Source organism: Bombina bombina, chromosome 9 (genome assembly GCF_027579735.1).
Source record: "Bombina bombina isolate aBomBom1 chromosome 9, aBomBom1.pri, whole genome shotgun sequence".
In the NCBI taxonomy this organism is placed as follows: Eukaryota; Metazoa; Chordata; class Amphibia; order Anura; family Bombinatoridae; genus Bombina; species Bombina bombina.
Window position 1 is genome coordinate 69438928 of NC_069507.1, and position 26731 is coordinate 69465658.

At 36.4% G+C, this 26731-nt stretch overlaps 1 protein-coding gene across 1 annotated transcript; it reads right to left on the bottom strand.

Moving 5' to 3' along the window:
* Window positions 1-6562: 6562 nt before the first annotated feature.
* LOC128639528 (interferon-induced protein with tetratricopeptide repeats 5-like) lies at window positions 6563-21498 on the bottom strand. Its single transcript, XM_053691668.1, has 2 exons — window positions 21451-21498; window positions 6563-8505 (listed from the first exon to the last, which is right to left on the bottom strand). The coding sequence occupies exons 1-2, from the start codon at window positions 21453-21455 to the stop codon at window positions 7047-7049; spliced, it is 1464 nt and encodes a 487-aa protein (XP_053547643.1). The 5' UTR covers window positions 21456-21498; the 3' UTR covers window positions 6563-7046.
* Between the last annotated feature and the right edge of the window lie 5233 nt (window positions 21499-26731).

Below are 26731 nucleotides of genomic sequence, written 5' to 3' on the forward strand. Positions count from 1 at the left end.
AGCTCTTAACCTGTCATGAGTTGAAAGTTCAGCATTACATTTTGGCTTGTACAGTAAAGGATCTTAACCACATATTCAAGATTGTACCACAGCCATAATGACAACATAATAAGTAAAACATAGAATGCATGTAAATTACCAATAGTAGCTAGATGTTTTGTACTGTCACTGACTCTGAGTAATAGTTATAATATTACCTTATACACTAAACAGTTATTTAAGGCAAACCTGAAGACATATGTGATTAGCAAGATGGTACCAATAATAAATATACAGATGTCACATATCATATAAGTGAGTAACAAAAGCTGGAGTGCTCCCCTAGCAGGGCAGATTTGTGTAAAACCCTTGTGAACTCAGGGTAGGTTAGGTAATGGGCAATATCTATATATGTTATGTGCTATATACATTATAGAAAGTATGCGAGGGTGGCACAATTTAAAAGGGCTTTGACTGATCAGTTTATAATAGAACAGATTAATCTACTTTATCCACAAGAAAAACATCTAGTAGTATTTTTTAAGAAATGGGAGATATTTCTAAGATCGTTACCCTTATTGCATCAAAAAAAATTAATTAAACCATTTAGTAACTCGGAATATCTACAGATGAATATATTGGCAGGTCACTTCCCTGGCGAATGGGCAATGGACTCTGAGTGAGTGTTTGGGGGTGAGACGGGGGGGGGGGGGCGGAGAAGAGCGTTTCCTGTTTTTTTTTTTTTTTTTTTTTTTTTTTTGTTTGATTGTTTGTTTGTTTTGTTTTGTGGTGTCTTGTTTGGGTTGGGGGGTTCGGATTCTGGTTACCCCGTATATTTGGTAGCGTACACATAATGTGGGGAAAGAAGGTGAGAAAATAACTGAGTTGAAGAAAGCATAGCGAGTTTACTCAGGGCCATTTGATTACACTACATAATTTTAGCCAAATCTGAATGTTCACTTTAAAAGATAGCAGTAAGAATTGTTTTCAATTAGCCACGGACACTATTGACTCACTGGTTTGGTCCACCTTGATTGTATCTAACTATGTATGGATTTGTGTATAATCACTGTTTCTCATTACCTTTAGCTTAAGAAAGAAGGTAATCTTTTAATTACAAATGTTTTTTTCATATTTTAATATACAGACATATGCGTTTATGGATAAAGGGTTTTTTAGTAGATGTTTATATAGCACATTATTCATTATTTCCCACAAAGGATTCATGACGATTATGTTTTTTCTTTGGTTCTAAAATCGTACAGCTTATGATGCACCATATAAACCTGAATATTGTATGTATGTTTTTGTTCTTTTTTTCTTTTTCTTTCTCTTGTCACTGTATGTGGACAAAGTATCTGTTTGTAATTATTCGTAACCTCAATAAAAAAAAAAATGTTAAAAAAAAAAAAAAAAGAAAGTATGCGAGGGTGGAATAACATGCCCCCATACTTAAATCAGCAGTAGCAATAAAACACTTGCAATAGGTAAAGTTTACCAGGATTTATATAAATCAACGGTAGAGCAAATTCTAACCCTATCTAGAAATAGGATTATGTGGGGTAATCCTAAAAATCTAATGTAGAAATTCAGGGTATGCGGTGTATGTAAGATCTTAACCCTGTAACATGCACAGTCATGTCCTGAGGATAATAATAGGTTTGCTATTCTACAAAATACAATTTTCTAAAAAGTAAGGGAGCATCATAGTAAACATTTCCAAGGGTTAACTTTACATTGAGAATGTAAAACACTGAGGGTAATAAAGTACATGGAGGGTAGTAACAATAAATCCAGAGGTAAAGAACAGCAACATTAATACCAATGCAAGCATACAACTAAAGAAATGCAGTGGCAGTCAGTCTGTAGAGAACAAATGCGATAGATAAGAGGGAACTCTGCAAAGGATTTCAGTGCCAGTTTTGTCGAAATCTGCTACAGTTAATAGAAAGTCATCCTATACCCCCTTTCTCCAAATAACTGCCATGGTGCTTATGAAGGTGTTTTCTTAGTGACTTAATGTTGTCACGGATATGTCTCCAGCAACGGAGGGTGTCAGACAAACTTAATTCCTGTAGCCGGACCTCCCTGTGTGAAGTTAACAAAAACTCTGGTCCCACAAAAGCCTTAGGTGAGAGGAGCTTTACAAGTTCTGATGTACTAAGGTCAGGGGCTTCCCCACTAAACAGCGGTATTGTGTCTCTTAAGACTGGGAACTCACCGAAGCCCAAGTTTTCCTGAATGGAGAGCTGAAGGTCCGCACTAGATGCGTGTGGAGCGGGACCTGTAAATGGTGATGTGACAGTGAAAGGCTGTAACTCAGAGCCAGCTTGTGCCCAATTTCCTCCAGAGACCGGCCGCATCACTGGAGGGCGAGAGGTTAGTGCCTCTGTGTCCGCGTTAGGAATAGAAAGTTGTGCCGCCATCACACAGCATTCGGAGCATGACAGTATAGAGTATGGGGTTGTCTTGATATCATGTCGCCTTTCTAGGCTAACTTGCCCTCCGATATCAGCAGTATAGGGTCCAACTTGCTCCGTCTCTCCATATGATCCAGATAAGGGCTGTGGCAGAACATTGGATGTAGTTTCGTCTGGTTTGCCGCCATGCTCGCCTCTCAATGTTCTCACGAAGGAACTAAAATGTCCATCCATCTTATGTGCCAGTTGTAGTAAAAGATCAGCAATCTCCATCATAGTAATATATAGGGACTTTGTCCCCTTCAGGTATTTATATATCTAGGCAGTAATACAGGATGCTTGCTGATTCTCTGTGTACCCTGCTCAGGCTGAGATCTAAGAAGTGCCGAATAGGCCTCAGAATGCAACGCTGTTGTGCGGTGAATCCCGAATATGTTTAAGCCAGAAAAGGAACATTACTGGTTTCAGTCACTCTTCCAGTAGTCAAATTTATTTTATGCGTCATTTGGAGATGTTAATATAGTATTTTGATTAGTTAATGCTTCAGTTATAGCTGGAGCTCCAGATAACTACGTCTGCTTGCTTCAGCTGATGGCTCCGCCCCCCCTGAACGCTGCTTTTTTGCAGGTGTTAGTTTTTTTTTTCAGCCAGCTCAGCCCCATTGTTTCCTAGGGGGAAATGGCGCACAAGCACGTTTAGCCAGCTTACCGCTACCGTAAGCAGCGCTATTAATGAGGTGAGATGTGGAGCTAAATTCTGCTCTACGCTCACCTTTTGCGGCTAACGCAAGGTTTAAAAAAACCTGTAATACCAGCGTTCTCTAAAGGGAGCGGTGGGAAAAAAAGGCTTGTTAGCACCGCAAGCCTTACAGACAAAAACTTGTAATCTAGGTGTAAGTTTCTAACATCAGATACTGCAGTATTATCTAATTGCACTTTCATGAATGCTTCTACGTCAACTCTAGTAGTTAAAGGAAGTTCATCTTCCTTCTGTAATGAAATAAAATGTGCTACATTCTTATAAGCTAAAAGAAAATCAGAATCATGCTTAGGATGCTGGACTAATTCTAAGTGTACTCTTTTACCATCTATTTTTACTTGTGCACTATATGAGGGATAAGTACCTTCCCCCTCTAAAGACTGTATAATTATACTGCCTAGTACTTCTTCTTTGAAGATATTTGATTGTACTAAAGATATTTCTGCTTGTGTATCTAAAAACCCCTCATAAGTCTCTCCCCCATATTCTACTGTTAATTTTACTTCATTCATCTTTAGAATCTTCTGGGATGTCAGGAAGTGATTTCTTTATTTTCCCTACTTTTTTAGTAGTAGCTGGGGTAACCGAAATTTTACCCCTTTCAGTAGAACGAATTTCACGCTCCTGATATCTATCCTGACCCCCTGAACCTTTTCCTCTATATCTTACACTACCATTTACAAATCCATACCGATCAGGAGTTTTTATAAATGGTCTCAATGTCCTGTGTGGAAACTCCTCAGAAGGCAAATCTGAAGATTTGTTCTGAATTGTTTTAAACCGATTATCATTGGTGTAAGATGGAGGTGCTTGGGAGTAAGGTGGTGGAGGGTTAAATTTAGTTTGCTTTTATGGATATTGTTCTCTTGCATTCTTTTTGACAAACTGAACTCTGTTTTTCCTTTGCTGGAAAATCTTTTCTCCTTTTCTCTGCTTTTTGAAGTTCCTAGTGCATCTCCAGTCAGGTCCTTACCTACAAGTGTATAAGTATGTCTCAATATATTAGGCATTTGTTTAGGCCTCTCTGCAATAGCTACAGAGCTTATTTGTCTCTCTATATCTAAAATTAAGCCTTGTCCTTTAACATTTGGCTTTAAACAACCCCATACCATGTCATGATTATTCTCTGTAAATCTCAGCACTAACAAATATGCTGCTACAATGCCACTATTTGTATTCATCATTCCTAAAGTATCAGCAAGTGAAGCCAAATAAACTTTACCATGTGCTTTTTTATAAAAAGCATAAATCACTGAACTCCAGTCTTTTGCCTCAACTATAAAAACACACAAACCAGAGGGTAAAATAGCATTAACTAATGTTCTATTTTGTGGAGGATAATGAATTGGATAAACTCCATCTAATGCATGAACTCTGTCATTTAACCACAAAGCTATGTCCTTCGGATTGTATGGCATTACTCCAATTGTTGCTTTTATATTTAATTTAGGAATTCCTGCAGCTTGAGCAAAAAAAAAAAAAAAACTTGCTATATTCCTGACACTCCAGACATTTCACTATTTAAAACCTGAGCTTACATATAGCTTAAAACTTTTATTTCACACGAAGGGTTTTCCCTCTCAGCTTGCTCATCTGCTGCAACTGGTGGTAATTCATTTTCCCTTACTGGACTATATAAACTAGATCTAGGAGTACCCCACATCTCAATTTTGGCTAAAGGGCCATGTCTTTGTATTCCTGCAGCAATAACAGGAGGTCTGCCTAAAATCTAGGTAGGTTGTTGCAAAACTACTCCAGCAGCATTAGTAAAGTTTAAACAAATTAAACCATACCTGTATCTCCAAAGCAATAACCTCATCATTTCCAATGTCTCTACCATTCTGCATTTTAAACACATCATTGAGTTTTAAAAGATTCTGCAAATCCTGATTAGCCATGATATTTTAGTACCTTCTCTTACATATAAGAGGACCTAGGTAAAATTATAATAAAATTTATAAAACAAATAGTATCTCTCAAAAACACCCAGGGATGCCAATTGTAGTGGTTCACACCTAATTAATTCATAAGGTCTTAAAGCACAGTTATATTGAAATATGAATTTCAAGCACTGACATTTAATATTATACCAATGAAATAGGTCTCATTTCTTAGAAAGAAAGTTTCTGAGTACAATAATAATAAGAAATGGTATTAAGAGAGAAACATTGTTTTAAAATAATTTTTTATTATACAGAAAAATTATCTTACAGAAGTAATACAAAATTAAATTCATTTAAGTTCAAAATACACACAGAGTTAAAAGACTATCAGTTAAACTTGCTTTCAATAACAATTGTTTACATACCACTCGAAATGACTTCTTTGCAACCAAATCTTATCCTTAGAGATGCTCTATAACATCCTGTCAGAGTCACCTGCCTCATGTTTACAACAAGGTATATTTATAGTGTTTTTTATTTGGATGACATCATAATTTATTGTTTTCTTTTTATATGTATTTTTGGCATCATTATAACATCAACAAAACTTGTCTAGCTTTTTCTAGCATCAACAGTTTTGTACATCAACAATGTGGCCCTGAAAATCTGTTATACAAGAGTTTAGACATACGCATTAATTAATGCATCCATGAGCATCCATTTTAGGATTTTTTAATACAAGGTTAAGCAATCCTCCATTTTAGTTTCAGTACAGAAAATAATATAACATAATTTGTTACTATTTTAATTCCACTAAACATAGTTATAAATCTTATATATTGTAAAAGAACTTTATTAAAACATATATTTGAATATTGCAGGATAAGCATATGAAAGATTTATATTCATCCTTTATTAATATGATATATATGTAAGGTTACACTCCTTTATGTATAGGAGATGTATATGAAAGATTTAAAAGATATCTTTCATTTATAGTAAGTTATAAGTGTCTTTCTGAAAGAATGTATTTCTTACTGTTGGTATAATTTATAATCAAACATTTTATATCAATTCTAATATGCAAACTAGCACAGTCTTAGCTGTTGTCCCAGTAGATAATGTAGGTCTAGCACGGTGTTAGTCAAATCCGGCCACAAACTAAACAATTCACTGTTATGAGGTGCATTTTATTAACTGTAGTCTTTAAGCTTGAGAGTCTGCTAGCCTAGCCAATTATTTCACATCACAGATCTCTTCAATGTCTTCATTCAAAGAAACGTAGGGGCATGCAACATTGTGTGAATCTGCCTCTTTTTTGTCCCCGCTTTTTGTGGCTTCACCCCTTTTGTGGCCCTGCCCTCACCAATGACCAGTATTTTTTTTAAGAAAAGGTGGCAACCCTTGTCCCAGTGTGTGTGTCCCTGTGTGTGTTCCTCTGTGTCACTCTGTGTGTGTGTCCTGTGTGTGTATCACTCAGTGTGTGTGTGTGTGTGTGTGTGCGTGTGTATCACTTTGTGTGTGTGTCATTATGCATGAATATGAAAACATTTTACCTCCACAATTATCCTCACTCCCATCCTTCCCTTTTAAACAAAATTAAAGCTATTAGTTAGTTAAATAATATATATATTTTTAAGTAACAGGCAGAGAGCAGTTAAAATAAAAACGATCCATTGAAAAGTTGTTTAAATTTGCATTCTCTGTCTGAATCATGAGCATTTAATTTTGACTTTACAGTCCCTTTAACTATGTGTTTAACCCCTTGTCATCTGTTTAAACTATTGCATGTTAATGTCATTGAATAGAAAAAAAAAACACAAAGATGAATAAAATGTACTGACCCAACATAAATAAATACTATAAACATACTGTTTAAGAAGCGACTAGTATGTAGGCAAATGTGACATAGAATAATAAGCCGGAAGGCATATTTAGAAGTGTATAACAATGGTGGACTTGATGTTTTAAATTGTTCTTGTCTTCTGTTATAATCTAGGTATTTCTAACCTACATTAAGTTTTAGGTCACAGAGCTCACTCAGATATTCTTCGTTATTTGGGTCAAACTTCAATGCTTTCTCATAACATTCAATTGCATCCAACTTATTTTGATTGAGCTTATAAATGAACCCGAGCAAACTAAATCCATAGGCATCACTGGCGTCTGTTTTTACCATTCGGTTTGCTAATCTTTTCAAAGCATTTTCACAATATTGTCGCGAGAATGTATTTTCTGGTATTTTTAGCCCTTCTTTATAATGTTTTATAGCATCAGATTTTGATTTTCTGTCATATTCTTGAAAGTGCGCATAACTGGAATGGAGTTGCTGCTTTTCTACTGCTGTAAAACTTTTAATGTTGAAAGCTTTTTGGAATGTTTCTTCTGCTTTGTCATATTTCTTTGCTTCTTTATACATATTTGCTAAATCTGCGTATGCATGTACAAAAGATTGTTTATGCTTTAAGACCATTTCAAAATGAAGTATGGCATTTTTTATAAGTCTGTTTATTTCCTCGTCATTGGAAACGTCATGATGTCTTCGTGCTTTTTTCAGTCGTTTCATTTTTTGCCTGTAGCACAATCCTATTTGATGGTGAAGAAATGCAGAATTATGGATACAGTTTACTGCTGTCTTCAAAACATCAAGAGCTTCATCAATCATTTCAGCCTGCCTGTAAAATTTAGCAGCATAGCGAAGTACATATGGGTGATGAGGCGTTTGCTCAAGAGCTTCTTTAATATACTTTCTTGCCTCTTTAATTTGCTTTAACTCCTGAAGTTTCAAGCCAAGAAGTGTCTTCACCACAGAATCCTTGGGATTTAGTTCTACAGCTCGTTTCAACAATGGTAAAGACTCATGGCTGGTGTCTGCATATAGCCTGCTTTCAATAGCTTCCAGACGATACACTGCAGTTGCATAGCCTGTGTTCCACTCAGGGTCATCTGGTTCAGTCTCAAGAGCCTTCTTAAAGCATTCTTTAGCTTTCTCATAATTCTTTGCAGAAATTTTCAGCAGAAACCATCCCTGTTCACCATATACCTCAGAGAACTCAATATTATCGTGCAATGAAAGTTGATGTTCTTTATAAATACTTTTCACCTTCTCTAAGTAGATGTTTGATTTTTCATAGTCTTCCATCATATAGTAGACCCAAGCATAGTTAGCATAGGTCACAAGGTATTTACTGTTTGTGTTATCTGAATATGATTCAGAAATCATCTCTTCAGCTTTTTCTAAATGAACAATGGCTTCTGGGTAATCACCTTTCAAATGTTTTATATAACTTAACAGATTGTGAACCATATATTTATTTTTTGTAGTTAAAAAATCCAGCTGATTGTACAGTCTGTCTTTTAGCTCATCAAGCTCATAAAGTTCAATGACTTTTTCAGTTAATTTCCAAGTAAAATGGCAGTTCAGCTGTAACAGTTGAAGTTCTAAAGTAGTTTTCAACAATTCACTGTGAAAGGAAACAAAATAAGAGGAATTTGTTATTTAAAATTCCATTTAAAAATGTTTTCTATTTTTTTTAAATTGAGCTGATTTATTAAAGGTTATAGGCTAGATTACGAGTTTTGCGTTATGAGTGAAAAAGCTTCATAACGATGCTTTTTCACTACCGCTGCTATTACGAGTTTTGCAGGTATATTTGTACCGCACACTTTTTTGGCCATAACACAACGTAACTACTGCAGCTTTCAAAAAGTCATTTTTCAATGGGACTTCTATAGCGCCGGTATTAAGAGTTTGCCTGTCCGGCCAAAAAGTGAGCGGTGCAGCCCATAACTACAAGATCCGTACTGTAAACTGAAAGTCAGTAGTTATGGTTTTTATGTTACAAAGCCGTAACATAAAACTCATAACTAAAGTGCTAAAAAGTACACTAACACCCATAAACTACCTATTAACCCCTAAACCGACGCACTCCCGCATCGCAAACACTAATTAAATATTATTAACCCCTAATCTGCTGTCCCTAACATCGCCGCAACCTACATTACTGTTATTAACCCCTAAACTGACCCCTAAGTGTAACCCTAACACCCACTAACTTTAATATAATTAAAATAAATCTAAATAAAAATTACTATCATTAACTAAATAATTCCTATTTAAAACTAAATACTTACCTATAAAATAAACCCTAAGCTAGCTACAATATAACTAATAGTTACATTGTAGCTATCTTAGGTTTTATTTTTATTTCACAGCTAAGTTTGTATTTATTTTCACTAGGTAGACTAGTTAGTAAATTGTTATTAACTATTTACTTGCTACCTAGTTAAAATAAATACAAATTTACCTGTATAATAAAACCTAACCTGTCTTACACTAACACCTATCCTTACACTACAATTAAATAAATTACATTAATTAAATACAATTAACTAAATTACAAACCCCCCATTAAATTACACAAAATAAAAAAGAAATGATCAAATATTTAAACTAATTACACCTAATCTAATAGCCCTATCAAAATAAAAAAGCCCCCTCCCCCCAAAAAAAAACCTAATTACACCTAATCTAATAGCCCTATCAAAATAAAAAAGCCCCCTCCCCCCCAAAAAAAAAACTAGCCTAAACTAAACTGCCAATAGCCCTTAAAAGGGCCTTTTGCGGGGCATTGCCCCAAAGAAATCAGCTCTTTTACCTGTAAAAAAAAAATACAAACAACCCCCCAACAGTAAAACCCACCACCCACACAACCAAACCCCCCAAATAAAATCCTATCTAAAAAAACCTAAGCTCCCCATTGCCCTGAAAAGGGCATTTGGATGGGCATTGCCCATAAAAGGGCATTTAGCTCTTTTTCAGCCCAAACCCTAAGCTAAAAATAAAACCCACCCAATAAACCCTTAAAAAAACCTAACACTAACCCCCGAACATACACTTACAGTTTTTGAAGACCGGACATCCATCCTCAATGGAACCGGGAGAAGTCTTCATGCAAGCGGCAAGAAGTGGTCCTCCAGGTGGGCAGAAGTCTTCATCCAGGCGGCATCTTCTATCTTCATCCTTCCGACGTGGAGCGGCTCCATCTTCAAGACATCTGGCGCGGAGCATCCTCTTCTTTTGACGGCTACTGAAGAATGAAAGTTCCTTTAAGGGACGTCATCCAAGATGGCATCCCTTGAATTCCGATTGGCTGATAACATTCTATCAGCCAATCGGAATTAAAGGTGAAAAAATCCTATTGGCTGATGCAATCAGCTAATAGGATTGAGTTTGCATTCTATTGGCTGTTCCAATCAAGCTCAATCCTATTGGCTGATTGCATTAGCCAATAGGATTTTTTCAACTTTAATTCCGATTGGCTGATAGAATTTTATCAGCCAATCGGAATTCAAGGGACACCATCTTGGATGACGTCCCTTAAAGGAAGCTTCATTCTTCAGTAGCCGTCAAAAGAAGAGGATGCTCCACACCGGATGTCTTCATGTCTGAAGAATGAAGATAGAAGATGCCGTATGGATGAAGACTTCTGCCCGCCTGGAGGACCACTTCTTGCCACTTGGATGAGGACTTCTCCTGGCTTCGTTGAGGACTTATTGCCGCTTGGATGAAGACTTTTCCTGGCTTCGTTGAGGATAGGTGTCTGGTCTTCAAAAACTGTAAGTGGATCTTCGGGTTTTTTTTAAGGGTTTATTGGGTGGGTTTTATTTTTAGCTTAGGGTTTGGGCTGAATAAGAACTAAATGCCCTTTTAAGGCCAATGCCCACCCAAATGCCCTTTTCAGGGCAATGGGGAGCTTAGGTTTTTTAGATAGGATTTTATTTGGGGGGTTTGGTTGTGTGGGTGGTGGGTGCAATGCCCCACAAAAGGCCCTTTTAAGGGCTATTGGCAGCTTAGTTTAGGCTAGGTTTTTTTTTATTTTGGGGGGGCTCTTTTATTTTGATAGGGCTATTAGATTAGGTGTAATTAGTTTAAATATTTGATCATTTCTTTTTTATTTTGTGTAATTTAGTGTTTGTTTGTTTTTGTAATTTAGTTAATTGTATTTATTTAATGTAATTTATTTAATTATAGTGTAAGGTTAGGTGTTAGTGTAAGACAGGTTAGGTTTTATTTTACAGGTAAATTTGTATTTATTTTAACTAGGTAGCTAGTAAATAGTTAATAACTATTTACTAACTAGTCTACCAAGTTAAAATAAATACAAACTTGCCTGTGAAATAAAAATAAAACCTAAGATAGCTACAATGTAACTATTAGTTATATTGTAGCTATCTTAGGGTTTATTTTATAAGTAAGTATTTAGTTTTAAATAGGAATTATTTGGTTAATGATAGTAATTTTTATTTAGATTTATTTTAATTATATTAAAGTTAGTGGGTGTTAGGGTTAGACTTAGGGTTAGGTTTAGGGGTTAATAACTTTAGTATAGTGGCGGCGACGTTGGGGGCGGCAGATTAGGGGTTAATAAGTGTAATGTAGGTGTCGGCGATGTCGAGGGCAGCAGATTAGGGGTTAATAAGTGTAATGTAGGTGTCGTGATGTCGGGGGCAGCAGATTAGGGGTGTTTAGACTCGAGTTTTATGTTAGGGTGTTAGGTGTAAACATAAATTTTCTTTCCCCATAGGAATCAATGGTGCTGCGTTACGGATCTTTACACTCCTTTATTGCAGGTGTTAGGCTTTTTTTTAGCCGGCTCTCCCCATTGATGTCTATGGGGAAATCGTGCAGGAGCACATAAAACCAGCTCAAAGCAGTGCTGGTATTTAGGTGTGGTAGGGAGCTCAATGAAGCTCAACGCTGCCATATTGCCTGCTAATGCCGGGTTTTTGAAAACCTATAATAGCAGCACTATAGGAAGGTGAGCGGTGGAAATAACTTGCAAGCCGCTCATAATGCAAAACTCATAATCTAGCCATATGTGAGCAGTTAAAATCTTATTTTGTCAGTCCCAGTGGATTTATAAATTAGAAGGATTGGTTTCATTGAACAAGTATGTAAGGAACTCTTAAATGTGTAAAGTGATGATACTAATTATTATTTTAAAATACAGTATAAAAAAAAAAAATATATATATATATATATAAAAATAATGGCACTTTAATTAATTAAAATATGTACGGCCCTCTTTTGTAAAATATTTGCCATTTACAGATGGTAAACATTGCGCCGTTCCTCGGCTCACATCTAATACTTGATTTAGCTAAGTGATGACGAATCTGGCTTTATCCAATCTTTGCGTGCCCATGAGCCATGTGGGGCAAACTATGATTGGATGAAGCCGGATTCTTCGTCACTCAGCTAAATCAAGAATTAAATGCGGGCGAGGGAATGGTGTGATGTTTACAATCTCTAAATGGAAAATATTTTACAAAAGAAGCGCCTTTAAATATTTTAATGAATTAAAGTGCCACTATTTTTATAAATAATTTTATATACTGTATTTTAATCTAATAAACTTTACAATCACGTTAATTCAACAAAGATATTTCAAACAATATAATATGAACAATTTATTATGCTTTTTTAAAATTAAATGGATGAAATATTTAAATTGACTTTCCAATGTAAATATTTGACGTCCTAATTTGTTTGCATTTTTTTTTTGCATTACTTACCCAAGATAACTATGTAGTCAATTCCAATAATTTAGAAAAAAATGTATCTACTAATTTTCTATGGAAAATCAGCATTAAAATCTATGGAGATTTTTGTTATTAAATCAATGTTTTTTTAAAGGATTGCAATTGACTCCTATATCCTTAAATACCATTAAGTACAGTAGGATTGCATAATTAACAAATGCCTAATAAATACAATGCAACAACACTCCAGATTTCAAATAAGCAGCAAATTGTTTCTAACAAATGTATTGTTTCCCCATTTGCTGGTCCTCTGTATCATGTGACAACTATAAGCCAATCATAGACTAGTATACATATACACTGTGAACTTGTAACTATGCTTAGTAAAAGCTGGTGCCTTAAAAAGCGTGCATATAAAAATTAGATAATTTAAAGGGACAGTCAAGTCCAAAAAAACCTTTCATTTTTCAAATAGAGCATGTAATTTTAAATAACTTTCCAATTTACTTTTATCAACAATTTTGCTTTGTTCTCTTGGTATTCTAGTTGAAAGCAAACCTAGGGAGGCACATATGATAATTTCTAAGCCCTTGAAGACTGCCTCTATTTTATTTACTTTTCACAGCAGGGGAGAGCAAGCTCATGTAGGCCATATAGATAGCATTGTGATCACGCCCATGGCTAGTGGCAGACACTGCACTAATTGGCTAAAATGCAAGTCAATAGATAATAACTAAAAGTCATGTGATTAGGGGCGGTCAGAAGATGCTTAGATACAAGTTAGTCACAGAAGTAAAAAGTGTATTAATATAACAGTGTTGGTTTTGCAAAACTGGGGAATGGGTAATAAAGGGATTATCTATCTTTTTAAACAACAAAAATTCTGGTGTTGACTGTCCCTTTAAGTTAATCTCTTAAAATGACAGTTTCTTTCTAAATCATGAAAGTTTAATTTTGACTTTAGTGTCCCTTTAACGTCGGCAGTGCACCCTCTGAGCAAAACGCAGCTGTGATTAAATGTCCAGCAACTATTTTAGAGGAAAATTAGCATATCAGAGTATGTTGCTACTCTGACATGAAGGTGTAGAAGACTGACTTCACTCGCATATTTATTTTGAAATATTTACTACATTAATTAGTTAATTTCTATGTCAGACTCCTATGTTAGTAAATATATTTTTGTTTATAGGGATAAAAAATACCTTTATATAATTATGAAGTGTTAAATTAATATGTAACATTTCAGTATTTACCATTTTAAATATTCATTTTTATAGTTACCTTTTCTATGTAAAAAATTATTGTCAACTATTCACATGGCTCCATATATTCAATATATGTGTATTTTATTTTTTTTAAATGTATTTCATATTTTGAAATACAAATTGGAAAGGGCATTTTGAGCCTTTATGCCTAGGAGAGGCTGCTGTATTTTGAGCCTTTATGCCTAGGAGAGGCTGCTGTATTTTAAGCCATTTAACAGTTGCATATAACAAGCTTAATGTGAACAGCAAATTACCATTTTTTGTCTTACATAGACTTGAATGGTTGCTGAGAACAAACTTCCACAGACAGATTGAAGGATTAAGGAGCAGCGCTGCTTCTTAACTTAAGTTTCCGATGAGCCGTAAACTACGGGGGTAGATTGCAGCATCCACTGCTTGGTAAATCTACTGCATAGTCTAAAGCAAGCTAACACCTGCATGTTGGATAGTGCGGTTGCGCTAAATCCCTCATATTATAGACTTCTATGCTGTGCACATGGAAATTCATGTCTGATATTGCACAAGCACTAAGATAAGCTGATTGGGTGTTAAGCCGAGCGTGTGCAATTAGTGGAGTTTTCTTGGTGGTATAACAAGTCATTAGAACACACAAAGGAATAAGTACTTTGTCCATTTAATGTCCCTTTAATACAATCTTATTTTTTTTGTCTGCTTTGCCTATACTTTAAAGGGACACTAAATCCCAAAAAATGATTTCATGATTCAGATAGAGAATACAATTTTCAACAACATTCCAATTTACTTCTATTTTCTAATTTGCTTCATTCTTTAGATGTGCTTTGTTGAAGAAATAGTAATGCATATGGGTAAACCAATCACACAAGGCATCTATGTGCAGCAACCAATCAGCAGCTACTGAGCCTATCTAGATATGCTTTTCAGCAATGTATATCAAGAGAATGAAGCAAATTACATAATAGAAGTAAATTAGAAAGTTGTTTAAAATTGCATGCTCTTTCTAAATTGTGAAATAAATAATATGGGTTTCATGTCCCTTTAAATCTTAAAATGTTTACGGCAAGATTACGAGTCTTGCGTTAGCCTTAAAAAGCAGCGTTGAGAGGTCCCAACACTGCTTTTTAACGCCCGCTGGTATTACGAGTTTGGCAGGTACAGGTGTACAGTTCACTTTTTTTCCGCGACTCGAGCTTACCGAAAATCCCCTTATGTAAATTGCGCATCCTATCTTTTCAATGGGACTTGCCTAACGCCGGTATTACGAGTCTTGGAAGAAGTGAGCGGTAGACCCTCTCCTGTCAAGACTCCTACCGCATTTAAAAGTCAGTAGTTAAGAGTTTTATGGGCTAACGCCGTAACATAAAACTCTTAACTAAAGTGCTAAAAAGTACACTAACACCCATAAACTACCTATAAACCCCTAAACCGAGGCCCCCCCACATCGGAAACACTTAAATAACGTTTTTAACCCCTAATCTGCCGACCGGATTTTGCAGACACTTTAATAAATATATTAACCCCTAGACCGCTGCACTTCCGCCTCGCAAACATTAGTTAAATTTTATTAACCTCTAATCTGCTGTCCCTAACATCGCCGACACCTACCTACATTTATTAACCCCTAGACTGCCGCCCCAACGTCGCCGCTACTATACTAAATTTATTAACCCCTAAACCTAAGTCTAACCCTAAGTCTAACCCCCCTAATTTAAATATAATGTAAATAAAACAAAATAAAATTCCTATAACTAACTAAATTATTCCTATTTAAAACTAAATACTTACCTATAAAATAAACCCAAAGCTAGCTACAATATAACTAATAGTTACATGTGTAGCTATTTTAGGATTTATTTTTATTTTACAGACAACTTTGTATTTATTTTAACTAGGTAGAATAGTTATTAAATAGTTATTAACTATTTAATAACTACCTAGTTAAAATAAGTACAAATTTACCTGTAAAATAAACCCTAACCTAAGTTACAATTACACCTAACACTACACTATCATTAAATAAACACTAAATTACAGAAAAAAATTAAATAATTACAAGAATTTTAAACTAATTACATGTAATCTTATCCCCTAATAAAATTAAAAAAAACAACAAAATAATAAAAATCCCTACCCTATACTAAATTACAAATAGCCCTTAAAAGGGCTTTTTGCGGGGCATTGCCCCAAAGTAATCAGCTCTTTTACCTGTAAAAAAAAATACAAACCCCCCCCAACATTAAAACCCACCACCCACACTCCCAACCCTACTCTAAAACCTACCCAATCCCCCCTTAATAAAACCTAACACTACCCCCTTGAAGATCACCCTACCATGAGAAGTCTTCACCTAACCGGGCACAAGTGGTCCTCCAGAGGGGCAGAAGTCTTCATCCTATCCGGGCAGAAGAGGACCTCCAGAAGGGCAGAAGTCTTCATCCAGGCGGCATCTTCTATTTTCATTCATCCGGAGCGGAGCGGGTCCATCTTGAAGCCATCCGACGTGGAGCATCCATCCAGACCGATGACTACACGATGAATGAATATTCCTTTAAATGACATCATCCAAGATGGCGTCCCTTGAATTCCGATTGGCTGATAGAGTTCTATCAGTCAATCAGAATTAAGGTAGGAAAAATCCTATTGGCTGATGCAATCAGCCAATAGGATTGAAGTTCAATCCTATTGGCTGATCCAATCAGCCAATAGGATTGAGCTCGCATTCTATTGGCTGTTCAAATCAGCCAATAGAATGCAAGCTCAATCCTATTGGCTGATTGGATCAGCCAAAAGGATTATTCTTACCTTAATTCCGATTGGCTGATAGAATCCTATCAGCCAATCGGAATTCAAGGGACGCCATCTTGGATGACATCATTTAAAGGAACCATCATTTGTCGTGTAGTCGTCGGTCTGGATGGATGCTCCGTGTCGGATGGCTTCAAGATGGACCCGCTCCGCTCCGGATGGATGAAGATAGAAGATTCCGCCTGGATGAAGACTTCTGCCCGTCTGGAGGTCCTCTTCTGCCCGGATCAGATGAAGACTTCTGTCCCTCTGGAGGACCACTTGTGCCCGGCTGGGTGAAGACTTCTCACGGTAGGGTGATCTTCAAGGGGGTAGTGTTAGGTTTTATTAAGGGGGATTGGGTGGGTTTTAGAGTAGGGTTGGGAATGTGGGTTGTGGGTTTTAATGTTGGGGGGTATTGTATTTTTTTTTACAGGTAAAAGAGCTGATTACTTTGGGGCAATGCCCCGCAAAAAGCCCTTTTAAAGTATAGGGTAGGGATTTTTATTATTTTGAGGGGCTTTTTTATTTTATTAGGGGGATTAGATTAGGTGTAATTAGTTTAAATTTTTTTTAATTATTTTATTTTTTTCTGTAATTTAGTGGGGGGTTTTTTCGTACTTTAGTTTATTTAATTTAATTTAATTGTAATTAATTTAGGTAATTTAGGTAATTTATTTAATGATAGTGTAGTGTTAGGTGTAATTGTAACTTAGGTTAGGGTTTATTTTACAGGTAAATTTGTACTTATTTTAACTAGGAAGTTATTAAATAGTTAATAACTTTTTAATAACTATTGTACCTAGTTAAAATAAATACAAACTTGCCTGTAAAATAAAAATAAACCGTAAGCTAGCTACAATGTAACTATTAGTTATATTGTAGCTAGCTTAGGGTTTATTTTATAGGTAAGTATTTAGTTTTAAATAGGAATCATTTATTTAATTGTAGTAATTTTATTTAGATTATTTTAAATTATATTTAAGTTAGGTGGGGTTAGGGTTAGGGGTTAATAACTTTAACCCCTTAATGACCGGACCATTTTTCAATTTTCTTACCCTTAATGACAATGGCTATTTTTAAATTTCTGCAGTGTTTGTGTTTAGCTGTAATTTTCCTCTTACTCATTTACTGTACCCACACATATTATATACCGTTTTTCTCGCCATTAAATGGACTTTCTAAAGATACCATTATTTCCATCATATCTTATAATTTACTGTAAAAAAAAATACAAAATATGAGGAAAAAATGGAAAAAAACACACTTTTTCTAACTTTGACCCCCAAAATCTGTTACACATCTACAACCACCAAAAAACACCCATGCTAAATAGTTTCTAAATTTTGTCCTGAGTTTAGAAATACCCAATGTTTACATGTTCTTTGCTTTTTTTGCAAGTTATAGGGCCATAAATACAAATAGCACTTTGCTATTTCCAAACCATTTTTTTTTTAAATTAGCGCTAGTTACATTGGAACACTGATATCTTTCAGGAATCCCTTGACATGTATATATTTTTTTTTAGTAGACATCCCAAAGTATTGATCTAGGCCCATTTTGGTATATTTCATGCCACCATTTCACCGCCAAATACAATCAAATAAAAAAAAACTGTTAAATTTTTCACAATTTTAGGTTTCTCACTGAAATTATTTACAAACAGCTTGTGTAATTATGGCACAAATGGTTGTAAATGTTTCTCTGGGATCCCCTTTGTTCAGAAATAGCAGACATATATGGCTTTGGCGTTGCTTTTTGGTAATAATAAGGCCGTTAAATGCTGCTGCGCACCACACTTGTAATATGCCCAGCAGTTAAGGGGTTAATTAGGTAGCTTGTAGGGTTAATTTTTAGCTTTAGTGTAGAGATCAGCCTCCCACCTGACACATCCCACCCCCTGATCCCCCCCTGACCTCCCTCAAACAGCTCTCTTCCCTCCCCCACCTCACAATTGTCACCGCCATCTTAAGTACTGGCAGAAAGTCTGCCAGTACTGAAATAAAAATCATTTTTTATTTTTTTTTTTATTTATTTTTTTCATACTGTCTGCAGTCTGCATCCCCCCTTACCCCACAACCTCCCTGATCCCCCCCATACATCTTTCTAACCCTCCCCCTCTACCTATTTGCCGCCATCTTGGGTACTGGCAGCTGTCTGCCAGTACCCAATTTGCCCCCAAAAATAGGTTTTTTTTTACTTTTAAGATGAAAAATATGTTTTCTGTAGTGTAGCTGGGCCCCCCTTAATAATCTACATCCCTCCCCCTCCCAGATCCCTTACTACTCAAAGAAGATCCCCAGGACCCCAGGCATCTGCATTAATTATATATTTATTCCGGTCATATTTTGCGTCCGCGCGCACGCGCGCGCACCCGCCCCCACTCCCCCCCCACCGCAACCGCCGATATTGCAGGAACTACTGATGACAGATACCGATCGGGAGCATATACCTAACGGTCCTCCCAGAAGCTGCTCCCACCCACCAACGATTGTGATATGACTATAGTCCGATGCAGGGAGGGCCACAGAGTGGCCCTTTCTGCATCGGTGGGTAAAATAAGGGATTGCAGTGATGCCTCAATATTGAGGCATCACTACAATCCCTTGTAAGCAGCTGGAAGCGATCATGATCGCTTCCAGCACTTCTAACAACAGAGGACGTACCAGGTACGTCAATTGTCATTAAGGGAATGTTTTTCCATGACGTACCTGGTAAGTCCTCTGTCATTAAGGGGTTAATATAGTGGCGGCGACGTTGGCGGCGGCAGATTAGGGGTTAATAAGTGTAGTTAGGTGGCTGCGACATTGGGGGCAGCAGAGTAGGGGTTAATAAATAAAAAGTAGGTGTCGGCGATGTTGGGGGCAGCAGATTAGGGGTTCATAGGGATAATGTAGGTGGCGGCGGTGTCCGGAGCGGCTGATTAGGGGTTAATAATATTATGCAGGTGTCGGCAATGTCGGGGGTGGCAGATTAGGGGTTAATAAGTGTAAGATTAGGGGTATTTAGACTCGGGGTTCATGTTAGGGTGTTAGGTGTAGACATAACTTTTGTTTCCCCATAGGAATCAATTGGCTGCGTTAGAAGCTGAACGATGCTTTTTTGCAGGTGTTAGGTTTTTTTTCAGCCGATTCTGCCCCATTGATACCTATGGGGAAATCGTGCATGAGCACGTTTTGCCAGCTCACCGCTACTGTTAGCAACGCTGGTATTAAGGTGAGATGTGGAGCTAAATTTTGCTCTACGCTCACCTTTTTGCGGCTAACGCCGGGTTTAAAAAAAAACGTAATACCAGCGTTGTCTTAAGTGAGCAGTAAGAAAAAACTGCTCGTTAGCAACTCACCCCTGTTACCGCAAAACTCGTAATCTCTGTGTTTTTTAAGCTCCCCCAGTGAGACTGAAAAGCATTTAGCAGTATAGAGAAACCTGTCACCCCTACATGCTGCACAATAATCATCTGATATGCACCTCCTTTATATCTGTACTGATCTGGTCATAGAAAATGCTATAAACACAATAGACTTTTCAAAGTATCTGTCCCTTGTCTGTAAAACAAAGCTAACTAAATGACCATTTAAAATTATCTTAAACTTTTTTTATATTATTTTGGGTACAATGACATACAAATTAATAATTAATCATAACATTCTCATACTCTCACAGTGTTCTTTAGCGTTAGTAAAGATTTTAAAACGTTTTATATGCAAATATTTAGCAATGCAACAGATTAATTTATGATACATTAAGAAACCTGTCTCTTTAAAGGGACATAAAAACCCAATTTTTGTTTATGATTCAGATAGAGCATGGGATTTTAAACAACTTTCCAATTTACTTCTATTATCTAATTTGTTGTGTTCTATTGGTATCCTCTGTTGGAAAGAATACCTAGGTAGGCTCAGGAGATGCTGATTGGTGGCTGCACATAAGCTTCATGTTATTGGCTCACCTAATGTGTTCAGCTAGCTCCTGGTTGTGCTTTGCTGCTTCTTTAATGAAGGACACCAAGAAAATGAAGCAAATAATATATTAGAAGTAAATTGGAAAAATGCTTAAAATTGTATTCTATGTGGCCGATTTATCAAGCTCCGTACGGAGCTTGATGCCCCTGTTTCCGCGCGAGCCTTCAGGCTAGTTGAAAACAGAAGTTATGAAGCAGCTGTCTAAAGACCGCTGCTCCATAACGTGTCCGCCTACGCTGGGGTCGCAGACAGAAATCAACCCGATCGAATACGATCGGATTGATTGACACTCCCTGCTAGCGGCCGATTGCATTGCACAAGCAGTTTACAAGAACTGCTGGTGCAATGATAAATGCTGACAGCGTATGCTGTTGGCATTTATCGATATGTGGTGGACATGATACGCTACATCGTATCATGTCCGCTCGCACTATGATAAATTTGCTCCTTAGTAGGAATTTGTTAAATGCTGGTGTGTTTATTTATTTTTCTGAATTACTGTGTCATACATGTTTAATTATATGTTGTACCTGCTCCAGTAGCATGTATATATTTTATGTGAATGTGAGTTTGTAAGTTAAAGTAAACTTTGTTCACATATTAATATTTTGGAATGTCTCTGTATTAAAATGAGCTTTAAACTGTATCAATCATTTCTTTAAAAAAATATCTGTCTTCATCATACTAATCATTTTTTGTGCATATAATTGTATGTTATTCTTATTACATACTAAATAATTACTATATTAACAATATAAAAAAAATATAAAATAAAGTTACATTGAATAAGGTCTAACCTTTATAGTATTGAAATAAAAAAAAACAGTATAACATAAAACTATTCCAGATACAATCAGTAAAATTTTATATTTACCCCATGATGATGATAATGCTGTTTATCCTCTAGTGTCTCAGGGTGAAGATGATGATCTGATTACTGAGGCTGAGTTTTTATACTATGCTAGGAAAGAAAACAAACTGCTGTATGACAGACTAGTGGGATGGGAATGTGAAGAAATGAAACTAAGAAATCGAAACCTACAAAAAATAAAAAAATAGAATCTAATAAAATCAGAACAGGTCTGAATGATGTGTTTTATTCTATCTATTGTAAATACTTTTACTTTTGGCAATGCAATAATAATAATATAAATAATAATAATAATAATAATAATAATAATTGGTGTTGTAATATTTATCATAAACATGCTATATTTTGACAAACATTTAGGGCCACATTACAAGTGGAGTGCTAATTAACGTTCCTGCTCAAGCATTAATTGCACTAGATCTAATCTTTTTGTGCTCGTCGGGTTGCGCTCGTATAATAAGTTGAAAGTAAAATGTTTTTGCTCGTGTGCTAAACCGACAAGAGCAAAAAGCTGAAGTTAGAATATTGTGTGTGCGTTTACTTATTTCCCCACAGAAGTCAATGGAGAAAAAAGGGGGAAAAACTCAACACCCTACTCTCGTGCAAACCTGATCGCATATTCTAATTTTGCGCTAACCTGACATGAAAATATCAATAGAAGAATATGTTCTATTCATTCATAAATACATATTTCTATATATAAATCTGATGCGTTTTTGGTACAATATATATTTATACTTATATTTTTAGATGATTATATATAGGTATAGAAAAATACATATATATATATATATATATATATATATATTAAAATTTATATATATAATTCACTTAGAACATATTCTGCTATATGCAGAACATTGGAATATGAAATATTTACAGTAAATACACAGTTAAAACCTTTATTAAATATGAATATTGCATAAAAATGCTTTCACATGTTTTCATCTACATAGCTGCAAAGGGCTCCAATGCACTTATATAAATGCATTCAAAGAAAAGATTAGTCTGAGAATAACATTTAGCTGTGTTTTTTAAAGTTTCATTAGTTGTTTAAATAGTGACAAAATAAGAGAAAAATGTAAATGACTATAGAACAACGGGAGCAGCCATGTGGTAATTTAGGTTACCTTCTCTCCTGTGGCCAATCAGAGACAGTTATAAATAGGTCACTAGAGTGTGCAACCAATGGCTGTGTGGAATATATATAACAGTGTTCTGCACTTCCATTTCTAACAGGAACTGAAATGCTCATAATTTCAAAATGGAATTACAGGAAAAGTCGATAAAATAAATAATGAAACTATACTGTAGAGTTTTTATATATATATATATATATATATATATATATACAATTTATCATTTTATATTACCATTTTAAAGTGTTTAATGTGCCTTCAACATTATGTAACTAATAACTATTTAGTTTGTAACTAAGGGCTGGATTATAAAATCTTTGCCAGGCTTGACATTGTTTTCCATGCTGATACTCGATGGGGCAGCCTTAATGAAACTATCTAAAAAAGGAGGCTGTCCCTGTAATGTTTGCGGGATATTTTCTTATCAGACCAATCCTGGCCAATAGTCTTCTTATCCCAGCATCAAGTGGAAAGATAAGGAAAAATCCCAGAATTAAGATAAACGGATTAGAGGAATGAGGTAGTTCAGGAATAGTAATCACCATAAGCAGCAAAGGTACTGAGGAATAGATAACAGGGCTGAGTACGAATCAGAAGTATCCAAACAGTACTATGTATTAAAATCAAAGGAAAGCTCACCAGATAGTGCACTGAACAATGAGAGCAGATAGTCCAATCCTCAGTATAAAAAGGGTTAAGTAGAGAATGGTCACTTGGCAATGCGGATACGTAACAGGCAGGCAGTCCAATCTTTCACAGTACAAAGGGGTTAAACAAGAGGATGGTCACTTGGCAAAGCAGGTTCAGTAACAGGCAGGCAGTGTTAGTAAGTAAAAGTGGTACTTACATAGGTACCTTCCAAGGAGTACACACAGGTGCAATCTAGAGCGGCATCCACGGCAATCACGGTGCACAGGGATGAAGCCTTTGCTGTGCGCCGACAACAATCACAGCGCCATGGCAATGGAAGAGGGCGGCGTTACAGTCCTTGCAAGTGGTGAGCTGTCTCCCATAAAAATAGTGAGAGCTCTCTGCTAGGTAAAGGTTTGCAATGCAGGACGAAGTACACAGGGAGAATCTTGTTTGTATAAACTTTAAAATTACGCCTTATACAAATCAAATTATGCTGTTTTCAGTGCACTGTACCTTATAATCACTGTTATTTTCGTATGCATAGGTTTTCCTTTCAGAGTAAATATTGTTTTGAATATTTTTATTAAAGCTCACCACCCTTTAATTTGCAAGAAAAAAATGAAATCCGTAGGGCAAAAATGTTTAGAGAATTACGCAGGGATTTTGAGAGGCAATTTCATATGTTCAAAATTATCCAAAATAAAAAAAGTTACCGAGCTTGATAAAATTGACCCCCAATGGGACCAATTAGGGACCGTTATAAATAGGTCACAAGAATGTGGAGACAATGGCTGTGTAGAATATAACAGTGTTCTGCAATTCCATTTCTACCAAGAACCGAAAAGCTCACAATTTTAGAATGGAATTACAGAAATAGGGGACAAAATAAATAATGAAATTATATTGCAGTCTTTTTTTATTTATACGATTTATCATTTTATATAACCATCTCAAAGTGTTTAATGTCCCTTTAATACCTTAAATATGCAATTTTTCAGCATTTGCTGCATTTTACACAGTGCTTGTTTAGATCCCATCAAAGCCTATAACAGTATCTAGGTACCATGGGTTGTAAATATTATCTTGGCAACTTTAAAGTGGTGAACACATGACTACTGGTATGACTACAAATTTAAGTATTTGTGATGCCTTACAATATATCAATATTTCTGTTAGTTGTTTTATTGCAAGATAGAAGGCTTGGTATTTTGCATTCAATTCTTTACGGAATCCCAACAGCAACAAGGGCAGAGTTACATCATACCAGGATAAATAAACAACCAATAAGATCACAGCACTATGTGGTAGATTTAACAAACAATGGATGCTGCTTTCTACCCCCGAAGTTTCCGGCTTGCTGTAAACAAAAGTTAAGAAGAAGTGGTCGTAAGACTCGCCGCTCCATAACTTGTCCTCCACCTTTTAGGTGGAGGATTGCAGTCACCCCGATCCGATACCATCAGGAAGATTGACACCCCCTGCTAGCGGCCGATTGACAGCATCTTGTGAAATGCTTGTGCAATGTTAAATGCCGACAGCTTATGCTGTCAGCATTTAGCAATGTCAGGCGGACATGATTCGCAACAGCAAAACATGTCCGCCCAGTATTCAATAAATTGACCCCTATGTGTTAATTGTCTTGCTTTTCCCTTTGTCTGCAACTGACTAGGTGTTATTTTATTTTTTATTTTTTCTGGGTAAACCAAAATTCTCTCCAGTGGTGCATGCACTCCAGACATGTATATGCCCTTTGACTTCAACCAGTAAGTACTTATTTAATATTTGCATATTTTTTAGAAAGTGCAAACTATATATATATTAAGGCCGAATTATCAAGTGTCTGTCCGTCCTGATCTGACAGTGCGGATCAGGCCCAACAGACATTGCTGAATGCAGAGAGCATTACGCTCTCCATATTCAGCAAGAGCTGCTGGTGCAACGCCGCCCCCTGCAGACTCGCGGCCAATCGGCCGCCAGCAGGGAGGTGTCAATCAACCCGATCGTACTCGATCGGTTTGAATTGCGGCGATTCCTGTCCTCCTCATCAGAGCAGGTGGACAGGGTTATGGAGCAGCGGTCTTTAGACCGCTGCTCCATAACTGTTTTTTCTGGTGAGTCTGAAGACTCTCCAGAAACACGGGCCCACAAGCTCCATTCGGAGCTTGATAAATGGGCCCCATAGTTTTCTCTTTCCCAACACATATTTTTCTTTCAATTTCCTCCTCTTTCTATATCTACATTAAAGGGACACTGACCCCAAATTTTCTCTTTCATGATTCAGACAGAGCATGCAATTTTAAGCAACTTTCTAATTTACTCCTATTATTAATTTTTCTTCATTCTATTGCTATCTTTATTTGAAAAAGAAGGCATCTAAGCTTTTCTTGGGTTTCAGAACTCTGGACAGCACTTTTTTTATTGGTGGATGAATTTATCCACCAATCAGCAAGGACAACCTAGGTTGTTCACCAAAAATGGGCCGGCATCTAAACTTACATTCTTGCATTTCAAATAAATATACCAAGAGAATGAAGAAAATTTGATAATAGGAATAAATTAGAAAGTTGCTTAAAATGTCATGCTCTATCTGAATCACGAAAGAAAAAAATTGGGTTCAGTGTCCCTTTAACATTTTTCTTTTTCAGCTTATCAGGTAAGTGGTACTTAGTAGCAGGCCCATTCACTGAGGGTTCTTCTACCCTTCCCACCCGTTGGCCACAACCTATAAGATAAATATACTTACTCATTGATCTTTGCATGCAGACAAATTGCTGGCAGATACATTTTGCCCCTTTTTGTAGGCGACATAGCCATGGTTATCATACTTTACACTGACTTGATAGTGTGCACAGCCCCTTTTACACCTTTTGGCTGCAGTGCAAAGTATAAATCAGGCTTCATTTGGTCTGTGTCTAACCAAGTCTAAAGTCCATGGACTCCATTTATTAAGCAGCGAATGCTTCTTCAGAGGCCCATCGTTTCAGGCTCGCCTTAAACAAAAGTTTAGAAGCAGCGGTCATAAGAATGCTGCTCCTTAACCTGTGGTGGCGGATTGAAATCATCCTGATCCAATCCGATCGGGACGATTGACAGCCCCTGCTACCCAATAGATAGAAATGTTTGTGCAATGACAAATGCGGACATCATATGCTGTCGGCATTTAGCGATGATGAGCGGACATGATTCGCTACAGCAAATGATGTCCACTCGACAATTAGTAAATCTACCCCCCTTCCTTTCTTTCTTTATCTAGCTGAACTCCTTTTCTCCAGGTGTCAGTCCTTTTCCTTCTACCTCTCTAACTGTTCCTTCAGTGCATCCTGCTCTGGCAGATCCAGATTAGTTTAGTTTCTAATACCTTTTTCTTTTTAGTACTGACAACTTCTCACCTAAAGTCTGACACTCAATCTCAGGTTCACTTTCAGTATAGGATTTATTTATAGCCATCCCTTCTGACCAGCCAGGCTCTGTCTGTCCCTTCTACAATCCATCAATAACATCTTCCCATTGTT